This window comes from Rissa tridactyla, chromosome 18 (genome assembly GCF_028500815.1).
Source record: "Rissa tridactyla isolate bRisTri1 chromosome 18, bRisTri1.patW.cur.20221130, whole genome shotgun sequence".
Classification (NCBI taxonomy): Eukaryota; Metazoa; Chordata; class Aves; order Charadriiformes; family Laridae; genus Rissa; species Rissa tridactyla.
Window position 1 is genome coordinate 2170795 of NC_071483.1, and position 26165 is coordinate 2196959.

The following is a 26165-nucleotide window of genomic DNA, read 5'->3' on the forward strand; positions in this document are numbered from 1 at the left end:
GCAGCCCAGGCCATGGGGCAGGGGTCCAGCCCCACTGACGCCCCCCCGGCCACAGCACGCGCTGCTCCGGAGTGGCAGTGGTGTGGGGCAGAGCCGAGGGTGGGGGGCTCTGCCAGCCCTGGACGTGTCAGGACTAGACATCTGGGACACAGAGCCCTGCATCCCACGGTTGTCCCCAAGGGCCCAGGGTCCCTCCCGCATGTCTCTCTGAGCACAACAGCCCCCGCAGCCCCCCGGTCCCCTCTCCCCCCAGTCCCTGCTCTCCTCCCACCCCAGTCCCCATGGCGTCGCTGTGTGCCAGGTTCTTGGTATGAAGTTTTATTGCCGACATGCAGGAGTAGTTTCGATGTAGTACAAAAATAATGTCTTTATACAAATTTTTTTCCTCTTTTTTTTTTTTTTTTTTTTTTTCTTCTTTTCTTTTTTCTTACAACAGGCTCCTTCCCGCCGCGCGGCCCCCTCTACCCGCACGCCCCCCAGCTGCTCCTGCCCTCCCAGCACCACCCCCTCTTCCAGTTTGCTTTAATACAAGTGTGATTTACTGGCGATGACCGGTGCACAGGAATACTGGGTATGATACAGCCTTGCAGGGTCCCCAGAATATTGCTTTAACTTTGGGAAAAAAAAATAAAATAAAGAGGTGGGAGCAAGACAGGAGAAAAGCAGATGGAGAGAGCAGGGCCCCAGGGTGGGGGTGTCCGTGGCCCAGGGGTGCTCAGGGGCTGGGGGTCCCTGCTCTGCTGCTGGTGGCACAGGGGGCAATGGGCACACAGCGGGGTGGGCCAGGACAGACCTACCATCTTTAAAATAAATAAGGCTAAGACTCGAGGCTACTGGCTCAGCTGGCCGGGGTTGGTGCAACCGTTCTAGTCTGTATTAGTGTTCACAATTCCCTGCCTGCCCGCTGCCGAGCAGCTTCGGCGACTTCGCAGGCAGGACATAATGCCCGACGCTGCCAAGGAGTTTCAGGTCAATCCCTACGTCCCCAACAGAGACACCTGGAGGTTGGCCCAGGCCAGACGCAGTCCACCGCCCCAGCCCGGGGCAAGAGAAGGCAACACGCTACAAATAGATCTGCTACTCGCTCCCTGCCCGCACGCCCGGGGCGGTAGAGCTGACCCCAAAAAACAGGGCCAGCCCCCACAGCCGAGGCCACAGCAGCTTCTCCCATCCCTACTCACGCGTTTCCTTGTGCCCAGCTCGAGGGTGGCAGGAGAGGGCGATGCCGGAGCTGGCGCAGGGCTGGGAGCAGCCGGGAGCAGGGGAAGCCCCGGCCAGGGCCCTGCGAGCCCTGGGACCTCTGTGTGAGAACAGTTCATCTGGCAAGACAGGCATCCAGTTCACAAAATGAGGCTCAGAAACAATCGTTCCTGTTCTCAGCACAGGCAGACGCTCTTCCAGTGGCATTAGGTGACAAACCGGGACATCCTTCTCCCGCCTGAGCGCCACGCGGGGACAGCAGGGGCAGCCCCGGGTTTGCAGGGCAAGGCTGGGATGGCAAGATAAGCACGGGAACAAATACAGTAAAGACTTCAGCCAGCCCCTTCCTAATTCTAGGCAGATTATTTTGGGAAGCTTTTTCACATTATAACTCATGTATTATATCTGTACCACAACTGAAGTGTGAAAATGCTAAATCAGAATTAATGCAATTTTAACTGCACCTTAGATAAGCTACTGAAAAATAAGATTAAATCATATATCCTTATGAAACTAAAAGAATCAGTGAAAGGTGGGAAAGAGGTCAGAGGCCACACCGGGCCAAGTCCTGCAAAACCTTTGAACTGCGGATAAGATCCGATCTTTGCAGCGACCGCCTGCAAGAAGGACTCGCGCCCGCAGCGGTGGCCGGGCTCTGGGGGCAGCCCCCGCTCACACCGGGCAACCGGGCGGCTGCCTGTGCCAGCTCACAAGGGCCTTGGCACGCTGCAGCCCACACATGGCCACCAAGGGTCAGACACCACAGCCAAACCAGGTGGCCCGTTAAGGACAGGAAAGATTTGATGCAGACGAAGGGAAGTGGGAGGTTTCAAGAAATGCTTCCTTTCGAGAAACCCTGATAAATCTAAGCTTATTCAAACCATATGGAGCGAACGCAATCAGCCGGCTCTCCATACTGCACAGCCGCGACTCCTGTGCCAGCAAACCAGCTTCACCCTTGGTAGTCTTCTCCTTTCCCACAGGCTTTGCTCGATCCAGAGAACAGCATGGTTAAAAAGACAAGAGAGGTAGATTACAGTCATGATTAAAAGCAGATTAGTCATCGAGGCTTCGATTTAAAAAACAGATTCCAGAAGATGCCAAGAGGTTGCTGCTTCCAAAACTAGCTTTTTCAAAAGTCTTCTCCCTCCAGAGCGAGTGTGTGTGTGTGTCCCTGAACAGAGCTCAGAAGAATTGCTACATTATTCTCCATCACGGGACACCGGTATTGCTGTTGAGCTGTAGTAGGCGATGTGAAAGGCAGACTGCAGGATGGTGCTTGTGCTCTCAGACGTGTGGGAAGCTACTTCCGAAGGTACCTCTGGGCCAGGATGGCTGCGTCCAAAGGGTTCATGGGCTGGGCGTCGTGGCCCAGGCGTCGCACGGGGGGGATGTTCCCAAACTGCCGCTTCTGTAGGAAGCTCTTGGCCTCATGCAAGGTGTTCTTCTCCTCAGCCAAGAGCAGCTGCTGCCTCATGTAGTTCTCGAACTCGTACTGTGAGCACTCCTCTGTCACCTTCACCTGCGAGAGAACCACCCCGTCAGAGCCACGGCAACACACAATGGTCCCACAACTCCCCTCCAATGGTCCTGAGCTACCACGGGATAACTGGAGTCACAAGAACTGGACCTGCTGCCAGACGTACAGGCAGGACCCTGGTGGCACTAGCGAAACAGAGGTCTGGAGACCTCAGGGGCTCTGTCCTGATGCAGCTCATCCCAACCCTGCCAGACATTCAGGGGCTGCAGCTGTCTGACCCCAGTTCTCGCATCCCCCCAAGCCCAGTGGAGGGATTCCTGATGGCAACACCGACTGCGGCATCGCAGCCAAAAGCTCCTACAAGGCTGTCCCCAGGCAGTGAGGTCACGGGCCACCACTTCCAACATAAAATACGCTGGCAAGAAAACAGGATGTTTGCTCCCATTGCAGAACTCACCAGGGAGCCTGAGCCAACACCGCAACCTCTTCCCAGCTCTCCCAGCGCGTGCGAGCTCTCAGCTGTGTGCAAGGGAGCGCGCTTGCTCAGAGAGCAGCGACCTGCCCCTCGGCCAGCTCCAGGGCCAGCGAGCTCACTTCCAGGCAGCATGGCCAGCTGGATGTGACTCCCGGTCCCAGCAGCATGAGCCTTTCCTTCCGCTGCACAGGACTGCGATGGACATGGCCACCTCGTAAAGCGGCAGACACAGCTAGGCCCCCGCCGCCCTCCCCTCACCAGCCCGGGGGCCACAAGGGGCTGCCATCTCTTCCCATTACACACAGACTTGGCACAGGGGCATGGAAAAACAGTTCCGTGGAAAGGAACGTAGGCAAACCTACCTCCTGGGGGTTTTCAGGGTTAGCCACTTGGTCATCGATGTCTGGCACCACTTGCAAAGGGCCACTCAGCGAGGACATAGACTGCCTGGGGGGAGAGCACGGCGTCAGGGACCTGAAGCACAGCCCCAGCTCGCCCACCCTCACCCAACAGCCTGGCCAGGGCAACCAGCCTGTGGCACAGCACTGTCTGGACGCCACACCGGCTACTGCTACTAAAGGATGCTATTCCAAATTCAGTTTCCCTGCCAGAGCTGCCTTTTTTTTTTTTTTTTTTTTTTTTTTTTTTTTTTAAAACAGGATGTGGAACTCTAACTCTTGCATAGGTAGGAGAGAAAACAGCCACAGCTCCAAAAATCACAGACTTCACTGCTGACTCAACAGGCAGCACAAGAACTTTGCCCAGGCGTGCTGTGCCGCACAGACAGAAGGTCACGGGGCTGACGAGAGAGGGCTGGACTGAGCAAACACTGCCAGGATCCGTATCTGCCGGAGTGCGCTACTGGAATCTCATCCCGGTTGGTTCATACCAGTCCTGGAGTCAGAGTTACCCTGGAAAGGCATCCCCACCCTGCACGTGTAGTGTTCCCACTGTAATGGCCTCTCCTGCTCTTCCCTTCTAGAGATCTCCTGCTGCTTTTACGTAAAGGATAATGCAGTGCTGATTACAAGCTTGCAGGAAATGCCTGCGTTTGGCTGTATCTGTTTGTACGTGTAAGATATTCCTGACCATTAGACTTCCTTTAAAAATCAAATCTGGGGAGCAGGAGGGGGGCACAGCAGCAAAGGCCCTCCTGTACCCCAGCACTGTTTTGTAACGTTACTGCTGTACCGGCTCCAGCCCCGGCCAATGACAAGCATTTGTAGAGGCCACTCTGGCTGTACCACCAGCAGACAACAATGGTTGAGACACAGGATTTAAAGACTTTTTTGCAGCCCTCACAGATCCTCCTCTGGTGTCCTGTTTGGCAGCAGTCTCTCCTGGCTGCAGCTGTAATAACACAGCCTGCGGCCAGAGGAGCCATGTTCCTGTCTCTCTCCTCTTGCACATACCATGATGCTATGATGGAGCTGAGAGAATCCAGCACTTCAGAAGCCGTCAGACGCTGCTGCGGATCCAAGACCAGCAGTTTTCGGATCAAGCACACAGTGTTTTCTGAGACCCGTCCATCCCTGGGAGAGAGAACGCGCGGTGAGCGCGAGTGCACGAGGCGGGCAGGGGCAGCAGCAGGATGGACGTGCTGGGAACACGGGTCAGGGACTGCAGGAGCCACCATCGCTCTGACCAAGAGACCCCAGAATTACCCAGGAGGTTCATTCCCTGTCCCTGCAGCATGGGACCTTTCTCACCTTTGTACAAGATGTCCCAGCTCCGCTACTGCTTCCTTGGTGGCTACCGCATACAGTCTTTGTTCTCATTACTGCTGCAACCCTCAGGGGCTTTGATTGAAGCCCCTCCAGCTCCGGCTGTCCCAGTAAGGCCCAGAGCACCGCCCACACAGGCACTAAGAGAAGGGCCTCCCCGGGACAGGCTGTACTCACTCAGGGATGGTGTACTCGGCAGCCTTGATTTTGCGGAAAAGCTCCTGAGGTATGCTGTCGTAGAAGGGGAACTGGCCATAGAGCATGGTGAAGAGCACCACGCCCAACGCCCACATGTCACTGGGTTTTCCACGGTATGGCCGTCCTGCAGGGAGCAAGGAGACAAAAGCAAGAGGCTTTACGACACCACTCACCTCTGCAGCTCACCACCAGCACTAAAGGCAATGAAGCAACCTCTGCTGTGATTCTTTTTCCTAAGTATTAATCAAAACCGCTCAAGAATTCCTATCGCAAGACACTAAGGACCTCTTTCAAAGGTGCATCCTTTGCCAGCAAGCACACTGTTCATCTCCATACAGGTGTCTTCCCTCTCCCTGCAGAGCAGAATGGCCCCGATGAGATTCAAGAGCATCAAGTAATCAGAGCCACTGCGTACTGTGCTGCCTTCACACCTCGCTCCCCTTCCCATCCCTGCAGGCTGCCGCCGCCGGCAGCCCGAGCCCCGCAGGCTCCCCAGACGCACCTTGCTGTGAGTTCAGGCCAAAGGAGAAGAGAACTTAAGGGCCAGTGAGTGCGAGGCACAGGGAGGCAGGAAAGAAATCCTGAGAAGAGTAAGTGCCCCACGGGTGAGGAGCGGCCCAAGACTAGCCCCAGCCTCACCACCCCAGCTGCAGTGGGGATTTCATAGAAAACCATAAAATGTGTTGGGTTGGAAGGGACCATCCTTCCTAAAGGCCACCTCGTCCAACCCCCTGCAGTCAGCAGGGACATCTGTAACTAGATCAGGTTGCTCAGAGCCTCATCCAGCCTGGCCTTGAATGTCTCCAGGGATGGGGCCTCCACCCCCTCTCTGGGCAACCTGGGCCAGTGTCTCACCACCCTCAGTGTACAGAACTTCTTCCTCATGTCTGATCTGAACCTGCCCTGCTCTAGTTTAAACCATTGCCCCTCGTCCTGTTGCTACAGGCCCTTGCAAACAGCCCCTCCCCAGCTTTCCTGGAGCCCCTTTAGGGACTGGAAGGGGTTGGAAGGTCTCCCCAGAGCCTTCTCTTCTCCAGGCTGAACCCCCCCAGCTCTCTCAGCCTGTCCCCACAGCAGAGGGGCTCCAGCCCTCGGATCATCTTCGTGGCCTCCTCTGGACCCGCTACAACAGCTCCACGTCCTTCTTGTGCTGAGCACTCCAGAGCTGGACACAGTACTCCAGGTGGGGTATTTGCGTGGAAGCACAGACTGAGACGCTCCGCACCCGGCTCAGATGGAGCCCATCGAGATCGGACTCTGCCTCTGGGACAGATCCAGCACACAGCCACTGGAGCCTGCTGTGAAGCCCCGGAGGGCGCAGGAAGGTGCCTCCCTGGCACAAAGACATTCCTGAAAGCTGCTGCAGCCCCAGCACGCCCTGGGATCCACTCAATCCCAGGGCTGCTTTAAAGCCCCTTCAATCGCACAATAAATCAGCCAACAGCAGCATGCATGAGGGTCAAAAAATTAAACTCCAGTGCGGTACCACAGCATAGGACTGAGGGAATGACTTCCTCTGACTCACACAGTGAGTCACTGCTGCAGCATTTGTTATTTGTACTAATTATTCTTTGCTTTATATGCTCAAAAAAAGGCACCTCTCCCTCCTCCTCCAGCTTTTCCTGCGGTGACATTTCAGCAGCCATAAAACGCAAGCCGTCTCTTAGCAGAAGACAGCTTCTCCTGGAGACCTAAAACAATGATTAATTCTTGAGGCGCTTTAGCTTCCTCTCGCACAGGAGCATTAGCGATACAGACAGAGGGAAGCTCAGAGTCTGAAGGTGGTGGTGAAGCCTGGAATGTCCTCAAGTAACTTTTCCCTCGATGCGTGGAGGGGAACTGCAGACTGAACCATTTGGGAACAGCATTTTCGAGAGCACGGGATGGAGCTGCACGGACTCCCCGTGGGGACGGGCTATTCACAGAGACATCAGAGCTGGAGCACGGTGCGATTGCACCCCAAGGTCAGCCCAGGTGGTGCTACAGCATGATGCAGTCCTGCAACTAAGGCTTCTCCTTGCAGGGTCTTGAACACCCTCAGCCACCAGAGAAGGCAGCAAAGAGCCTGTTCCGTGCCTTGTGGCATGTGGCCTACAGACTGGCTGGTCAATCCACCACGAGAGCCATCAGAAGAAACATGGGTGGCTGGAGCTGAGCTGTGCTGGCAGGGAGGGTGACAGGGTGTCGAGGACAGAATGGCACTCCAGCCAGGGAGGCAGGAGCAGCTCCGTGCAGCCTTTACCAGACACCGGCCACTCGAGCTGCAACTGCTCCAAGCTCCTGTAGAGCAGTTGGCTCATATCATCCATCTGGTTACAGGGGCCTCAGGATATCCTGCAGAACAGGAAAGGCCTGCAAAAAACACACGTCGCACCTCCCCGCCTGCCTCTGCTCCCTTCCTGGAAGCAGCCTTAAACCTGCCTGGCAGATCACAGCGGAAGAGCTCAGCTACATTTATTGCTGCCGCCTGTAAACCTGACAACAAACTCACTGAGGGGAGTCCACTGGGTCTGGAAATATCACGATTAGTTCCCTCCTAGGGCACTTCTGAAATACAACAGCTCAGGATACCATGAATGAATAAGTCAAATCTTCAGCAGAGGTGTTTTCAGTATTCTAGATGTTATCCTCACACAAACCAGTGTGACAGCCTGGTAAGGGTTCTGGCCTTGGCGCTGGCTATATGCACACCAGGGAGTGGTGCTGCCCGACACACTGCCAGTTGGTCCAGAAAAGCTGGCACCGATGACCTGCTGTCAGTTTTAGGCAGTTTCCCATCATCCAAGTGCTAGCTCAGCCCTGCGGATGGATAACCCTTGGCAGGTGGGATGCATTAGAATCATAGAATCATAGGGTTGGAAGGAACCTCTGGAGATCATCCCCTCCAACCCCCTGCCAGAGCAGGGTCACCCAGAGCAGGTGGCACAGGAACGCCTCCAGGCGGGGTTGGGATGTCTCCAGAGACGGAGACTCCCCCACCTCTCTGGGCAGCCTGTGCCAGGGCTCTGCCACCCTCACAGCAAAGAAGTTCCTCCTCGTGTTGAGGTGGAACTTCCCATGTTCCAGTTTGTGCCCGTTACCCCTTGTCCTGTCCCCGGGCACCACTGAGAAGAGCCTGGCCCCATCCTCCTGACACCCCCCCTTTCAGTATTTAGAAGTGTTGATAAGATCCCCCCTCAGCCGTCTTTTTTCCAGACTGAAGAGACCCAAATCCCTCAGTCTTTAGGGATGATCATGGGCTGCACATGCAGTTCAGCCCCATCCAAAGGGATTTTTATCTGTGCTCACAAGGAGTGCTCCACAACATGAGCTAATGCATGGTAACTGGAGTCTATACAGACTTAGAGAAAGATGCTTCAGATGCACAGTCCCAACTGTAAGTACATCTTCCAACACTTTAGTCAAGCTCACCTGGATGAGAGCGAAAAACCCCACAAGAACAACCCCAAAATGATGCCTTGGTCACTGCCCTGACAAACAGGACAATCACTGCCTGCTCAGCTCACAAGAGCTAGCACAGAGTTCATCCAAGAGAAACCTCCTCAAGCAACTAGACAGACAAAAAGTACATCTGCTTCGGAAAGTCCCATGCCCTGGAAACAGTTAAAAGGTAGGAGGACGTTAGGGAAAGCTGTTCTTCGCCAGGCTTCTGCTTAAGTCCTCAGCTGGAGACAAGGCACAGGCCAGACTGCGGGAGACAAGATACAGCCCGGACAGACTGCTGGTCTGGCCTGCTGCGATCATTCCTTTATGTTTAAGTAACTCCTCTCAGTTGGCCCAGAAGCCGCCCAGAGGGTCAGTAGTTCCCCTCTGGAAGGGAGCAGCAGCTGCAGCAACTGCTCCTGTTAGTGCACAGCCTGGAACAAACTGACATTATGGTGGGGTTTGGACCCATTGCCGCTTAGGCCTAGGGATTTACCTGCAGCTTAAGGAACAAGACTCAGATGTTGGAAACAGAACGTCTTGTCTGCAGTCGGACTTACTTAGTAACAGGCAGGGAGCTTTTAATTAGCTTTGAAGTTCAGACTAGCCTTAAGAAAAAAGTTACAGTTGCTCCTTCCCTCCATACTTTCCCAGCTGGAAAACACAGACTAAGTCTCATAACCCAACCCTAATTAAGAGGCTCTCACAGAAGGCAAGTTACATTTGGGAACAGAACTAGGTGGTTTCCATTTATTGTCAAGAGCCACAAATAAATGAAACAAGCGGTAAGTGTGGGGGCTGTGAACTCCCACTGAGGACCGAAGGGGATTCGCCTACCACTAAGCACGTCCGGGCTGATGTAGGCAGGGCTCCCTCGCTGGTCTTTCAGCAGGTCATCTTCACTCACGAGGTGCTTTCCAAGACAGAAGTTTGTTATGGTTATTCGATGAGTCCTGGGGAGAATCAGAAGACATCAGTGAACACGGGCTGTCCTGCACGAGCCAAACAGCACCGAGGAAGTTAATGCCAAAACAGAGGTGTGCGTCTGTGGGGTTCTTCGGGAAGCCTGAAGTGCTGGGAAAAGACAAGCGGAGCTGCAAGATCAACTCCATCCCGACAGGGAGGGATGCCAGGCCTGCCAGCATGGCTTGCAGGACTCTTACAGGGGGAGTAAGAGGATCTATTTTACAGCTATGGACAATGTCTACTGACAACCTGAGTGGCACGTGTAAACGTGGCTGTAAGCACCTTGTAGCCACACAGCCGCCTTCTGGCCAGCCACCCTAGGAGCATCCGCACCCTGCAGGCATCAGCAGCACCAGCATCCGCACTTCCGTGCCTGCTGACCAGCATAGGGCATGAGTGTTAAGAAAGCGAAAGTTTATTTTAACAGCTGATTCTCCCCTACACTTCCCAGCTACCGTCTGTGAAAGCATCTCCTCCGCACAACATCTTCTGGAAGCTGAGGGAAAACACCCTACGGAAGGGCTGCCCCATGACTGCGCCCTGTGCACCATTTGCTCGAGCGCCACTAGCAGATGAGTTACGGGACCTTCCATCAGATTCAGTTCACCTGCTTTGGTGTTACCCAACAGTCCCACAGCAGGAGCCCTGTGGCAGTTTTACCTGATCTGCAGGACTGTTCTTCACGTGCAAGGACACAGAACAATCTCATCAACACCCAAAAAACCTCTTACATTTCAGTACTTCAGAACAGGGGAGAACTGCAGGTACACGTGACTTCTCTGTTAAGATACCCCTACTTCCCTGTGGTATTGCCAGCTCCAATTAGTTAATTTTTCCAGGGAAAGTAAGCTTATTACAAAATTACTACCACGTTAAATCTTTCATGTCACTCAGGTACTTTGGATTCTAACGTACAACTTGAAGAACTGAGCAGAAAAACATTGTCTAGAAGATTTCTATATCCTTGAAAAGTATTGAAGTATTGCACAACTAGAGCCTGAGAGCATGAATTAAGTCAGTCAAAATAACCAAGAAATATTTCCAGCAAATCTAAGAGACAAGTGAAATAAAACCAAGTGTGGGTTGGCAATGGAGAGTTGATTATTAAGACAGACAGACTTGTGTTTAAAAAGTGTTAGCTTCAACTGTCAAGAGACTTCCCTGGCTGAATAACAATTTGCAGGATTTGTTAAAGATTTAAAAGACTGAGTGTTCTAAAGGACACTGAAACGTTCAGCGTTGCTTGGTTTTATTTAGTCACTGAAATTTGATCTAATCTGTAATCATCCAACTACTGCGCTGGCTAATTGGAAAACCTGCAAGGCTTTAACGTCCCCATCTCGCAGGGGACAATGTCAGAGTGATCTTCGTTAGCCCAGGGTGTACGAGGCCTGGATAGGACACCGCAGTGATAAGCGGCCACCTTCACTCCCCGGCCACCAGAAAAGACCTGGCTCTTTTGTGAGCAGGGCTGGAACAGAGCAAACGTTTCTGCTTAGCCCCAGTGACTGGTCCTCTCCATGGTGATCTATTCTTACACCTCACCCACCCTTCCACATGACTCACTGCTGTAGAGGCTACAGTTTTTCCTCACCAAAGCTGATGGGCTTGCTAGTAAAAAGCCAAAACATAGCATGCAATACAAAGAATTACTTTGGCAAGTGCGTTCACAAAGCTTCAAATACCTCCCTCCCTGCCTGCTAGTGGGGGCCCCTGTGTGCAGCTCCATCAGTGGGATGCTCCAGTGCACACTTTGCCCAGAAAAGAAGGGAAGCGCCGGGTGCATCCTTAAAGCAGCAACCTTTGTCTGCCTCTTCCTAGCAAGGAGAGTCAAAGCAGCAAGCAGAAGATAGGAGATTAATCTTAAAGCAGCTCTATAGAAATGACTTAAAAAAAAATTTACAGGTGGCCCTGAAAACCAGCAGCTGCTGTGTGCTGGGGGGACCAAGTTCAGCCTCAGCAGGTAAAAATCTGTTTGCTTTCAAACAGTGTTAGGGAGGGGGGGAGACACAAGCTGTGACCACAGTGAACCTGCATGCTTTGTACAGACTCTGGAAGCCTGCAGCCTAAAGCCTTCCGGTTTTTTATTAATTCCACAGAAAAACAGACAGTGCGAAGAGACAATGAATTCCTCTCATTCTTAAAGTTAGCGCAAAATATTTAGCCAGTAATATAATACTGAAGGACACAGCAGAACATCTGAACGGGAACTCGCTTGCCATCCAAGTAAGGACATAACCCAAGACAACTAAAAAAACCTCCAAGGAGCCACCAAGCCAAGTGCAGGTGCCACCAGCTGCCTCTCACTGCGCTGAACTCCTGCCCCAGTGACGCCGGTCACTCTGGTCCCTCCTGCCTCTGCCCAGCATCCTCCACAGGCAGGACATCAGCGCGTTATAAGCTGCGGCTGGCTTCAAACCAGCTAACGGGAACAAGGGAGCTATTTCAAGCACAGATACAGACCAGACAGAAGAACTTTTGTTTAGGTAAGTAAATATTTTACTGCTAGCAAAAACACAGCAGTGTAACAGTCAAAGATTTAACACTGCTGCAATTATAGTACAGGCTGCAGTGTTGGGAATTCCTTTAGCACGATGGAAAGCGAGTTATGTGAACAGAACCTCTTTATTTTAATTTTTTAACTCTTTTTTTTTTAATATATATATATAAGCATGCCTCTTGCAGGTTTCTGAATTACTATAAAATTTAGCTTTCAGAAGTCAGAATCCAAAAAGAAGTGCTGGCATTGGGTCGCTAAGGTTGGTGGCAGAGGAAACTATCTAGGTTGGGCTCAATTCATTTTTGGAGATTAACTCATATAACTTTGAACTGGATTTTGTATTTTTGCGCAGCCTGCTTCCATTTCCCTCGCCCTTCTCACATGACAGCACTCTCAACAAGCGTTGCCGTCTGCTGTTTCTAACAGAAATCTGCTTCAGAGAAAAACCGTAAGACAACTGCCAGAACAGCAGCTCTCCAGCGGACTTACCTTTTGTTTAGCACCATGTTTCCTAGTTTCAAGTCTCTGTGCACAATATTTTTCTGTAAAATATATAATAATACAACGTGAGCAAAAGCGTATTTGTTATAGAAGCATAAATTTGACACTCGGACAAATGCACTAGGTATCTTCTGAAATCGCGTCATCTTCATTCTCAGAAATAACCTAGATACAGGTTTCGAGTCATGCGGCACCCTGGGTACTTTGTGCACTTCATTTTCGATTCTGGTCAGAAGGACAGAACAAGCAAGTTTCCTACTTCGAACACACAGACTGTCTTGACTGAAACTAAGAAGCCTGAAACTTAAGCGTCCAGGCTCAGCAAGACCCATATGATGAGCATTTCCTCAAAAGACAGACACTTCGTTGCTCGGGTAAGGAAGGACGAGTGTCCCTTGCCACGGGGTAAGAATCAAACATTGGCATATTTTTATGACAGTAATTTCTATTTCATGGCTCTCAAACTTGTAGCTTGAGGTTCTGATCCCAGAAATCAATTCTTAGATACTGATTTATTTTGCTTCAAAGGGAAATAGCTTGAAGTGTTTCCTGCATTCGATTAGCCTCTGCTCTCCACTGCCACCACCCCTTTCTGAGGTTCCTAACACTGTAGTTCACCTCATCTGCATTTAGTCCAGCTGGGCCCTCTCCACAGCCAATAAATGCTACGTTATCATCAAGAAACTTGAGGGGAAGGGAAGGGAAGGCTCTTTTACGGCTTGAGGTCTTACGCAGAGGGAAACAGCTGAAACACCCATGCTCTGTAACCGTGCCACCGCCTGCGCAAGGAAGCCTTAGAACATCATTATGCTAACGTGGGAAAACTAAGCCTTCCAGCACCGAAAGGGATAACAAAGATCTTACCTTATGTAATGCTTCTACCACTCGTACCACATCATAAAATATCACTACTGTCTCCCGCTCACTGAGTCTCTTCTCTTTAATGACATAATGCTGCAGATTGATCAGATCTGCTGTTTTGTCACTGAAATCATGAGCACAGAGACAGTCTAACACAAGACAAATGCGCTTCTTCATTTTTCTGACCATTCTGTTGGCTTCTAGATCTTCTATAATTTCACAAGCTCGGTCCTACAGGGAGGCAAACAAATGAGCAATAGTTTAGGGAAGTGATCTAGGCATATGGACTCACGTACAGAGCACTAGAGAACAAATAACTACACGGTGATCTCAAAATAAGCAAATGCAGTCGCAGTGCTTGATCGCTGCCCCAAGCTGGGATTTCAAAAAGAAAATACCTGATCTCTAATTAAAGAAGCCAGAGAAAAATCTATGCTGTTTGGCTGTATGTGTAAGTCACACTGATATTCTTTATTTACACATAGACACCTTTAGATAAAACCTAGAACAACTCTACAGGGGTACAGACTCTGTGAATCCTAGGGATCCAAACACATTAGTAACGAGAAGAACAGAAACCTTAAGATACAATTAGCAGTTCTTCCGTAACATTAAGCAGGATACAGCTGAGTTACATATTTAGCTTATTTAAGATATAGTACAGATGTCCTCAAAGGAAAAAAATCTGTTGACAAAGTTTAACCACCAAGGCAATACCAACATCCAACCAGGAATTCCTGCCAGCCCGTCACATCCATGAACAGCTCTGAAGGTGATAACAGCAGCGCCATTCACTCACACAAGACACTGACCAGCACAAACAGTTTCTCGGCAATTCGTCCCCTCTTACGAGTCATCACAAAACAGTACAGGGACTGGAAAGCACAAATTCAGTTCTAAAGGGTGCTCCATGGCACAATTAATTTGCCGGTGAAGCAGCTATTTTTCCACTTGATGGGGATGCTACTGAGCACCTGTTCCATCTTTGAACGTTCTCACATTTGCCAAATCCCAAACCCCGTTACATCCCACTTAACCCTCAAAAGCCCCCGCCGCAAACTTGCTTGTTTGAAGCAGCAGCGGTTAATCTCAGCCATGTGCTGGTGATTCCTTACACACAAGAACGGGGTCAGCACGAACCGTACATTAAAGAGCAGCTCAAGCCAATAGCCATTCCTGGCGTTCCCCCAAGCCGGATGGTGACCAGCTGTACCTGAAAGAGCCCGTGATGATGGACCACTCCCTCCTGGTTGTGGAGCAGGGAAAGGAGAGAATACTCTGTGTGCAGCAGCATCTTGCCCTGTCGTTCCTCCTGGGTTTCTATTCCTTTATCACCCCTTTCTTCTAAGGTGAGAATCTTCAGGAAGAGGGAAAAGACCTTTACAGCTCCCAGAAAAACCCAAACACCCCCAATCCTCTCACATTTTAGGTATTCACATGTGTTTAACAGCTGATGTAATTATTCTGATGTTTGCATACTTGCCACAAACCTGTCTGAACCAACATCTGTGCAGAAGGCACAGCAGGAGCTTGATTAACACAGGAATGCAGCTCAGGTGGCTTTCCGCAAATATCCCAGGTGACTTTTCCCCACTGGAGCCCCCCCAATCCCAGGCACAGGGGAGCAGAGGGCTCCAGGAGAGCAGCGCACAGAGGCCTCGTCTCAGGGCTGATCTCGACAGCAGACCTGTGCCTGGCAGAACTGCCCTGCCGAGGGGAAGTTCCGACAGCGCCCTGGTGCTGCCAACAGCACACGCTACTGTAAGCGCTTCTGTCGCAAGAGCTCAAGTTAAAGAGCTCTGAAGATCTGGAAGCCCTGCAGTTTGCTTACCTTTAGCTGATAGAAGTCATCTGTCCCATCCTTTCTTGCCAAACACTGAACAATACTTGGCACAGGGGAGTTACCTAAACGTGGACCTAACAGCACAAAGCAAAAACAGACTTGTTTTCCTTTAAGCAGCAATGACTAATTCAGGGTTACATCAGTAAGCAAGTGTCACGCAGTTTACATTAGTTTAAACTAAGTTCCTTTTTTTTTTTTCCAGGAGACCTAATGTGTTTCCACAAATTACAACCTTCAGAATAAAAAAAAAAAAAGAAAAAAAAAGAGGCACTGAACTCTGAAACGTTTTCAGACAATGTTTCATTTGTTCACTGGAGAAACATTTAACTAAAGCCCACACATGGCACAGCTGTTTTGAGAAATTCAAATTTCTGCATGCCTGAACCATAAGGCTTTTACATTTACTAGCAACACCCATGGCAACTGCTGTTGCCACACCTCCGCAGCCAGCCGCCACCTCTGCAGGACTGCTCAGGTTGGCAGATCAGTCCAAGTTTCAGCTTAACCTACAGTCCCCAGCCCCCAGCTTCAATCAATCAGCTTCCAACCGACTACCTGTTGGTTTTCACTGGGAAGTCCATCATGGTTTTTTGATGGTTTATATAACTACTTCTGAACTAACAACTATTCCAGCAAGTCTCAAAAGGTAGCAGAGTGGTCTTGCCTTGGCACCTACCGCTTATAACGACCACTGCAGCATTATTAAATTGCCCACATGCCGATTTGGCAGCATATATCATGCAAGCAGGGTTGAACATCTCCCCAGAGACCTAACCAAAAAGCCCCCTGAATGAAGTTGCTCTTTAACAAAGTCTAAGGATGTGGGTTAAAAAAAAAAAAGAAAAAAAAAAGCAAGGGCTCATATTTATCTTAAATGCCAAGCCTGCCTTGCTGTATTAGTATTACAGATCTCCTCAGCTTGACTAGCTGCAGAAGCTCCAAGGGCTACAGCAAGTGAACTGCACTCTGAGGTAAGACGCTAAATTACACATCTGCTTTGTCTCATTTCAAAGCGCCTTTTATTTTCAGTTTTGCAGTCAGCAGCTACCTTGAAAACTGAAGAAGAAAACCCCCTCTGCTTACCTAGTATAAAAGGGCCCGCTCTCTTGGCATTATTTCCAGAAATCCCTGTACAAAGAGCTTTTGCCTTAGTGGATGTTTCCCCAGCTCCTCTGTCTGACGCTCGCCGCTTCATCCTTGGCTCTTGAAAGAGAAAGAAGATGGCATTTGATGAGCAACTGAGTTAATTTCTTATACTATTCCTTGTTTCATACTGGGAGGCTTTCACCTACTGATGCGCTTGCGTCTCTGCCTACTCGCGTTTCTACAAAAAAAAGCTCTGGCTCATTGCTGATAGACCAGTTGTGGGTTGGAGGCTTAATGCATTTTTGAAGGTATAAATCAGCCGTATTATTCAAAGCAACATTTCCTAGAACAGTTGTCTGAGAGACATGGTGGGAACAAGTCAAAATAATTAAAGCTTGTTTTACAGCAAAAACAAGTTTGCAAATTAACGTATTCCAAAAAACTCTGAAAGAAAATGCCTAAGACACGCTTTTTGTCTCTGTGTCTACTTCTGATTCAGCCCATGGGCTTCTGGGGGTTCCTTCCCGGAGGACTTTGTACCAGGCACCGCCGCCAGCTCACCGGGGAACTCGGGAGGCTCCAGTCTGTCCCACAAACAGCCAAGAACGCACAAAACTAACTGACCATGAAAACAAACAATACCTTTCACCTTTTCCAGCAAGTGCATAGAAAACTAACACATGCTAGTTATTGTGAGATTCTGTTAATTTAACAATGATTTTTAAAAAATGTATTTTTTTGGCTTAAGGTAAGTCCTCCCTCTCTCTTTGTACCTCTTTAGGCTCTAACCTTTTTATTACATCTCCATCTATCTACATCCAACGCAGCTGAAATTTGAGTCCAACATATGAAACTTTCACTCGAATCTCCACGATGCTTTGTTTAGAATTAACACGCGATTACCTGCCGTTAATGGATATTCCAGTGAAGGAAACACTGTGTTGCCAGTACGTGTGCTCTTTTGCACCACCACTCCATGCAAAGCACAAGTCAATCTATTAAATGAGAGTCTCATGCTTTGCATCCAAGTATTTATTCAAGGTCCGCACACCACTACAATTCAGCACAAAGAACTAAAAGTTTCACTAACTCCTGCTTATTCAGGTATTGCAGAAAATGCGATTTCTAACATGCATTTTCTGCTGCTTGGAAATCCAAAGAGCTTTAGGTATTGCAGAACCAATACCTAAAGGGACAAATAAGTTCAAGCCTCTGTGACTAAAACACTCCTTTCCCAAAGGAAAGTCTTGTTTCAGTTGAGCAGGAAAAGAACCTCTTGCGACCGCTGCCCGGGCAGCCTTCCCGCGCTGCACGCTCGCTGCCAGCGCAAATCAGCCCCAGCAGACTGATGGTTTGCCCCCAATACACCTCCTATTCACCTTTAGCTCTTGGAAAAGAGCTTCAAAGACTTTCACAGATACCTAGACATTAAATGCTCATGCTTTAACATTTCAAAAATTTTTATTTTTTTTAAGCGGGTTGGGGGGGAGTTGGAACTAAGCACAGATCCATTTTCTCCCTTGAGCAAGTCAAAACCCAGCCCGGGTAGTCTTCCCTAAGAGGTTACTACAGCAGAACCGGAAAATATTTTGGGGCTGTACTTATTTGTTTTAAAAAAGTCCCAGTGTTTCACCGCGTAAGACTCTGATAAATCACCACGCTTTGAATGAAGTTTACCCTCTGGCAGTCCCACCCTTTCTGTAGACACAAGCGTGCTCTCATTGCATTAATTCATCTCGCAGTACCTGTCACCAAGACGGGAGATAGCAGGAGAGATAAGGGGGGGAAGTCTTACAGCAGACTTCGCATCCCTGCGCTCCCTGCACTTCCACCAGCCGCCCAGCTCTCCGGCGCACGGCGTCAGCAGCCCAGCCAGCTGAGCAGAGCAAGTCCCGAGTCCCACATGCTCCTGGTTCTGTTCATTCCGCATCCCTGACCTAATATTGATTGCGCCTTATAAAATTCCCCACTCCTTGCAACATCATCATCCCTGCTGGAAATGTATGAGTAAGATTTCCACTGGAGAAACCCCACTGCACAGAAACTCTGAGATAATGACCGTTGTGCAATCCGAGCTGGATAGGAATCACTGGTGCAAACGGCGTTATCGTAAACAAAATAATCTGAGGACTCACGTAGTTCAGCATCAACTGTATCTTTACTCTTCTTCCAAACTAGGTTTTCCAACGTCTCAGGAGACAGGAGTCATCACCTTGGAGAAGGCTGGATGGTCGAAAGGTCGAGGAGTCTGTAATGCGAAATGAGATACACTTGATGCTGTGGTTCTGGATTATTCTTGATTACGATAACGTGGTATGCACCGAAACTTCTGCAGCTTGAAACATCTGTGTTTATTTTGGCTTAGAAAAGGCCTGAAGCTCCTGACATCACGTGAGAGAGTAAAAGGGCTCCTGAAGTTCAGTCCCCAGAGAGTCACAGACGCATGGCCCTGCGCAGCAAGACAAATACAAACGTCAACGATCTCAAAAGGCATTCTGTGACACGAGACAGACCTTCAGAGCAGAAACAAACACCTTCTCCATTTTAACCTCCCCCACACGGTGCTAGCTTGCCTGTTTTCAACAGTATCTGAAATACGCCCAAGTGAGCAATAGTGTCACAACAGAATCTTCACCACTGGAAGCAGGTCTTTTTTATATTCAGCCACTTAAAAAAATAATAGAATTAATTCAATTCAAATTCAGTACTGCTTAATAGTTCACCTGGTCCCATTTAAAAAGAGAAATTTAGGATTTAAATCTAGACACTGTAGAATTGAATCTATACCACCTCTACCAAATGCTTAAAGCTTACCCCTCAGATATTACACGTGTTACACCTTTCTTAATCCAAGCTGGTTTACTTTACCAGCATCCAGTTAGATCAATTTAAAATTGCCCAAGGGACGTTTGGGATGCAGGAGCCAAACTCCCAACACCACACAAAACACAACAAGGTATTATCGCCCGGTCCTGGGGGGAGGTCTGCAAAGCCTGCTAAAGATGTTTCCGAATTAAAGTACCGCAGCTATTTATACTTTGATGAACAATGTTCAGGCTGTAGGCAGCCCCGTGCCGGCGGCGCAGGCAGCCCGCTCGCCAGCCAGCACTTTCGCTATGAGTCGTCTCGGCGCTGAGAGCGAGCGGAGGTGCCCCAGCCCGACCGCTGCTTAAAGGACATCCACCGACTTAAATATCACAGCTTCGTCGCAGAACGCTTGTAAGAACAAGTGAGAAATGCACCAATATAAATGGGAACTCGACTCTTAAGGACAATCCTGCGCCACTCACGGCACTGCCTACCCCGTCTCCCTGCTCGGATCCTGCTGCTCCGGCTGCATCGCCAGGGTAGCAGAGCCCACCAAAAGCCACAGGGGCCTGCAGCAGCACCCAGAGGGTTCACACCTGAGCACTTCGGGTTCCTCTGAGACTGGAATGAAGGACGGTCGTACAGAAGGAAGGTCCCAGAGCAAAGGGAAGAAAATTGGGGCCAGCCGCTGTGAAAAAGCAGGAAGTTTGTTCCCTTTTCTGCACATTGTGTAACCTCAATTAGAGCAAGGAAATTGGTCAAAAGGGCACAGAGTTCCTTGTGCAAGCCTCCTGCAGAACAAGTGGCCATCCTCGAGGCATAGGGCTAAGAAGAGTATTTTGAAACAGGGTTCAAGGACAACCTTAAAACAAGAACAGCAGTGCAGGAGGCTCCCCCTCCCTGCCGAGCCAGCGGGCATTTTCTACCTGCAAATTCATTTGACCTTGGCTCAAGCTGGGCTGATACAAAGCTCTGACTTCAAGGGGCTTCACTGCTACAAGTACTCGCTGGCATTGCTCAGACACCAACTACATCCTGGAAGAACAAGCTTTTAAGTAAGTTTTAGACAAAAGCCATGATAAACTGGACCACTTAAAATGACTCCGCAGCTGTAAGCAGAAACACGAGGCCACAGTGGCCCTTACTGCTCAGACCCAGAGCGGGGCCCGTTGCGAGATGGGGGTCCCGTCCCACGAGCAGTGAGCTGATCTGCCATGCGCCCGTGGGCCCCGGAGCATCCCAGACCCCCAGCTCCGGCTCCCCCTACCCTGCACTGGCCGCAGGAGCCCTGCTCGCCCCGCACAGCGCAGCTGGAGGGGTGCCGGCAGTGTCACTGCTCCTCCACCTAACGCAGTCCAACAGCAAACGAGTTTCTTCTCTGTGGCAGCCATTGCCACTGGGGCAGCCGAGCCTTCCCAGGACAGGATTGCTCCGAGCGCGCCAGAGGGGATTACTGCATCGCACAAGGATTTCCTCCTCGCACACAATGAGCAGAGGGCAAACGAGCAGCAAGTGGAGCCCCACACACGAACTGGGTACACTGCAGCACAGCTGAGAGTTAAAACAGCCCAAAGGTGAGAATTTAGAACATTTCCATGAGAGGTGGTGAGCACTGTAAAGGTGAAGAGCATCTCCCAGCCCCTGCAGCAACGCCTCTGGCTACAGGCAGCCCCACAGACAGCCGGGACTTTCCAATTCTTAAGACTAAAAAAAAAAAAAAAAAAAAAAAAAGTCTTTAACATCGGCAGGATCACTCTCAAGTGAGTGCATCCAACATTTCTGCAAAGAATCAGAACAAAACCATTTATCCTTTAAACCACTCCATCCTAAGGAGAGGACTGCCGGGTACTGACGCGGTGGGTTTACCACCCCCTCCCCCAAAAACCGAACTGTACAATCTGAATCAAGCCACCCCCACGCCCCATCCCACCATCTGTGACACAAATGGTCTCTCTCACACAGACAATGAAGTTACAAGTCTAGCACAAAAATTCATTACTTAATTTTAATGTGGTGCATCCAATATATCAAACATCTTACTGGAGAAGTGTCTAAAGCTTCTTACTGTGCTAGCTATGACTTTAATAGAATACTTAATCAAATAATTTTGGAGACCTAGATGTAACATCTTTTAATTACATAGCTTAAGGAAATTGTCTAATTCCTGAATTACTGCATGGTGTTCCAGTGCCCAGCATAACAACAAAGGAAAACAAGAGAGGAGGAAACTGCCCTTTTCATCTCAGATCAAGGAACAGGCAGGTCCTGCAGTCCAGCAGCCACGGCTAATAGCTGGAGCAGGAAAAAAAAAGCACCTCTGGGGCGTTAACAGGATTACTCAGCAGCACAGAAACTAGTCAAGACACCGGAGCAGCTGATACAACCTCCGCATGATGCTTTCTGTTGTTTTATCTTGCAACAAGGGGGCAAAGCGAGTTAGCCGGTATTTACACTTTCTAGTGTGATGACTGGCAACCTCAAAGGCATCCTACCCCACTGCTACACGCGAGCTGATCTTGAAAAGTAAGGCAGTGGGATGAGCTGGCAGCTGGGAACCAGCAGCAGATGATGGAGCCCACCAGTGTCTGCTGGAAGTTCAGGGCTACTGAGGACAAGCTCCTTCAGCAAGGACCTCACACCATTAACGGAATCCTGCCCCAGGAGCCCAGGTGCTGCCGGGGCAGCTCCCAGGCGGCCGACGGAGCCAAGCTGTGGCTGCTCCCGCTCGCCCCACCGCCAGTACGCGGCACCCAAACCCGCCCGTTGCTGCTGACCTGGAAACGCTGCAGGTGGAAACACGACAGGGCTGCGCAGGAGTCGCAGGCAGGGCTGCCGACACGTGAATCACCGCTCCCCGCAGGCTTCCTCACCGGGCTCAAAACCTCCGTGGCGGAGAGGCGGCACCGGGCGCTCTACCGCCTAGGGAAGCACAATACTGCTCTGCACCCATGAACTCTCCATCTCCTTCCCCAGGCAGAAGACGACCTGACACCCAACGCGGCAGCGTTTCTGCCCGGCTTTCTCTTCTGGGAGCCAAACGCTGCAGCTTTTGGGATGAAGCTGGAGACCAACAGGTTTTGTCCTGTTCTCCCTGTCCACTCTCCTCTCAGCCAGTGCAGGCCCCAGCTTTTGCAAAAATTAAGCTGAAAGAATGGATTCAAATGCACAGTATCAGGCTGCACCTTTTACCACCGAAATAACACACTGGGCAGTATTTATCAGTGAAGACCAATCGAAGTTCACATTTAAGCCTGGCTCACGGCAAGTTCCAGCTCAGGAGAAGCTATGTTGGACATGACCTAAAAACCTACATGAATGCTAACATCAAATGAGTAAAACTTCGAGTATGGTCTGGCATCCCAGCATGGGAACAAGCAGGTCGGTATCGCTGCGAGAAGGAGCAATCCCAGAGCGTTGCCACACACTTTCCCAGGGCAAACCTGGCTGGAGACAGCTCAGACCCGAGTCATCAGCGCTCCCAGGGAGAGAGGCTCGATTCCCATTGGAAAAGCTTCCCTGAGAACAGGCAGAGTCGGGATCAGGCAGGTCTGTGGAGGAGTCACTGGCTGGGGGATTACAGGGAATGTTTGCCAGGCAGATTCCAAGCAAAGGAGGCGTGCAAGAAGGAGGGACAGCTGGGGTGGGCTCCCCCCTCCGCAAAGCACTGTGGTAGATTCACTGTACAGGAACATTAACTTTACCAAAGGCTTTGGAAGTTTAACTGTTCTGTAAGAGAAGTAATAATAAAAAAAAAAAAAAAAGCAGCCCATCAGATGACTCAGAGGCACCAGCACAACCCATGTACCGCTGCACGAGCCCTTCCGGGAAGGGAAGCCTTCTCCAGAAACAGAGGAGCCCTGACTCAGAGATTTCTTGGAAACGTGCGGAGACTCATTCAAGCTCCTTCCCTAAGCAAGAAGTTAGTGCAAAACCAGACCCAGAGAGTCTCTGACCAAAGTAGAAGGAAGAATCTGAAGGTGCCGGCACAGCACAAGGGGCTGGGGCACCCCTATGCCATCCAAAGGCACCTGGTAAGCTACGAACTTGCCAGCAGCCCCTGCTGAACCAACCCACTAGAACATCTCCTTCCTCAGCCCAACGTGCCGATTAGTTTCATCCCGGGCATGTAGGCATGGCACAGCCGGCACTTGAGAGGCCGCAGTGCTCAAAGGGACCCCAGTACACCTTGCCTATATCCCCACATCTACCTGTGGCCAGTCTCCAACTTCCCAGGGACAAAAAAGGCTTCCACAGGCCACACCAGGGAAAGCAAATTCCTTCCTGGCCCCCCGAGGAAGGCAGGGAAACTCTGAAGCACAGGATTCCAGCAACATAATTACAGTGCAAGCAAGCAACAAGCTGGGCTTTCTTTAAACCCTTCTGATGCATCAACGCATGAGATAGCCAAGGACTCATCTCTGGGAGTTCCCTGTTTGGTTACATAAACACCAGCTTCAGCTTAACCCTTTCACGCTGAAGCACAGCCCACATCCACCAGGAAAAGTCCCCGCGCTGGCCCAACATCCTCACGGCAGGGGGACAGCACAGGAAAAGAGCCGGGAAATCCAATGGCAGCAGTCGAGGCTGCATCGCTCTCCCAGCACAGAGCACGAGGTCCTGACTTTGGGCTGCTCCTGTGAAGTCAGGCAGACACTACCTTTAAAATCACCATCAGGTGAGATCCGTATTATATTATGAGATTTTATTTTTCCTTTATAGCTTATGTTACTATGTACACTTAATATTCCCTAAATCCACTGCAACAGGACTTTCCACATCCGCACAAAGGTTATCGCATGACTCACGCACGTGCTGACACTTTCGTTACAGTGAGGTGTGGCTGCTGTTTTTCACGATAGTCTACTCATCTAGCCTAAACAGATAGAGAGAAATACACTTAAGTTATCAATATACACTGCCACGCTAATGTTGCTATCGTTCGTAGCATGAAAGCACACTGATAGACACTGTAAATCCACAAATGTGCATCTGACTAACAAAAATAGACTGTTTCACATAGAAAACTACAAGGGGTATGGTACCTCCTCCGGTCTAGCAAGAGCTCACAGGTATGAGCACACCGTACAAGTCCCGAGCGCGGCCGAGTCCCTGCAGACAGATCACACATCCCTTGTTTTGGCTAAGCACAGTGGGCAGTCCAGGCAAAATCAATAGGGTTGTCCTTAATCAAACAGCAGCCAAGCGCCTACAAGGCTTCCCTCTGCATGGTTTCAGATGATTCCGTAATATCCTGAGGATAAAAAGCAGGTGAACACGAGGGTCCTTTTAAATAATGTGATTATGTGACCAAACCATCAGCAAGGATTCCACAGAGAAACAATAAAAGGATGTAGCAAAAACACTCCAGCATCAGGGAAAGATGTCCTGCATCCCAACCACTACCGGCCCAGGGCCATTTGCCACAGGTAAGCCTTTCCCTGTCCCTCAAGGAACACCCACCTGGGCTGCAGGCACCCCGCAAACACAACCACCCTCCCCCTGCACCCAACTTGGGAGGCTGTCACCGTGCACTGGCCTCTGCTCTGGCTGTTCCACCTCCCTCCAGACACAGGATTACAGCCAGGACGCCCAGCTCACCTACACAGCAGCATACGCTAAGCCTACACATTAAGACTCTAAACTAGCAGAGAACTGACCATCAACACCAGTACAGCATGTCTGCAGCCATGGCAGGAGCAGCTGGCCAGGGACAAGACAAGGCCCAAACCCCGTGTCAGGGCAAGGAGCAGCGGGGCAGAGCTGCCACGGGCTGCCTCCGACAGCAGCGGGAGACCCTTAACGCTCCCACCTATCGTGACAGCGAAGCTCCCAAAGGCCACAGCCAAGGGGTAACAGAAAGGGGTTGCGATGGAGGCAACCCCAGAGCGTGCCTCCTGCTCTCCTCAGGTGAGCGCACACAGGGAGGACGGGGCAGGTTTCCGTAGCCGGAGCCAGCTATAATGCTTTATGGTCTTACTCATTCTCACGGAGAGGCACAACCTCCAGCGACTCACTGCCGAGGCACACGAGACTCCTCCTCGGAGCAGAGGTCCCAGCCTCCCACACTGGGACATTCCTGCCCAGGCCGAAAGCGAGATCAGCCCCCACAGGACCCCTGTGCTCGCCCGGGGAGCCCTGAACCTGCCACCGCGCTACGAAACCAGCTCTGCCGTCAGCGGGGCCCGAACCCCCAGCTCTGACAGGGCAGAAAGGGACAAAGGGATTTTACTCGGTGACATTTTTAATTCCCCACCAGATCAAATCCCACCCTCCTCCGGGGAGCCTCCGCGGCACCGGCAGCGCACGGCCCGGCCGGGCCGCCCCGGGGGAGGCTCCCCAGAGAGGCCCGGAGATCCTCACGGCGGGTCGAGGCCACGGCACACGCGTGGGGACCGGCGCGGCCCGGCTTCCCCAGGGCCCCTCCCGAGCTGCCGGCAGCGGGCGGACTCCACCGGCGCGGCCCGGCCACGGCCCCGCGAGCCGGGAGGGCGCTGCCCCGAAGGCCCCGCAGAGCGGCCGGGCACCCGGCACCACGCGGCGAAGCCTCTGCCGGGGACCGGCGCAGAATGAGCACAAACGAAACGGCTCCACGCAGCGACTGGCCCGGTTTCGCACGGCCGGGGTTGTCGGCGGCGACTCTCGGCTGCGCTGCCCGGGCCGCCCACCCCCTCGCACAGCAGTACCGGGACCCGCCCCGGGCCCCGGCTCGCCCCCGCCGATCCCCGCTCACCCATGGCCCCGGGGCCGGCGCGGCGGCCGGCGCCTCCCGCAGCCCCACGCCCGGCCGCGGCCTCCGCTCCGCTCCGCGGCGGCGGCCACCTGACAGCGGAAGTGACGCACGCGCCACCGCCCCCCCGGCGCCACCATCCCGCCTCCCCCTGCGCCGCCGCAGAGATGGCGACGGGGAAGGGGCGGCGCTGATTGGCCGGCTGAGCCAGCGCCGGCTGCTATTGGCGGAGAGCCCGGAGGCTGGAAGGGGATCTTTGCGGCAGAGTTTCATTGGTCGAGGCGCGGAGACAGAGTGATGGCAAGAAGCGAAGGCTGATTGGCTGGGGCGGGATGACTCCCTCCGCCGATTGGCTGCCGCTCCGGACGGGGGG

General features: G+C 51.4%; 1 protein-coding gene across 3 annotated transcripts; it reads right to left on the reverse strand.

Annotated features, from left to right (window-relative positions):
- Positions 1 to 457: 457 nt before the first annotated feature.
- STK40 (serine/threonine kinase 40) lies at positions 458 to 25910 on the reverse strand. 3 transcript variants are annotated; one of them, XM_054223769.1, is made up of 12 exons: positions 25796 to 25910; positions 18393 to 18505; positions 16255 to 16374; positions 15160 to 15245; positions 14542 to 14685; positions 13332 to 13559; positions 12456 to 12508; positions 9338 to 9453; positions 5057 to 5201; positions 4568 to 4687; positions 3518 to 3602; positions 458 to 2722 (listed from the first exon to the last, which is right to left on the reverse strand). In XM_054223769.1, the coding sequence occupies exons 3-12, from the start codon at positions 16364 to 16366 to the stop codon at positions 2504 to 2506; spliced, it is 1308 nt and encodes a 435-aa protein (XP_054079744.1). In that variant the 5' UTR covers positions 16367 to 16374; positions 18393 to 18505; positions 25796 to 25910; the 3' UTR covers positions 458 to 2503. The 3 variants fall into 3 exon arrangements, with proteins under 3 accessions (XP_054079744.1, XP_054079745.1, XP_054079743.1); XM_054223770.1 differs by having other exon boundaries at positions 18393 to 18706; positions 25796 to 25860; XM_054223768.1 differs by lacking the exon at positions 18393 to 18505 and having other exon boundaries at positions 25796 to 25902.
- Between the last annotated feature and the right edge of the window lie 255 nt (positions 25911 to 26165).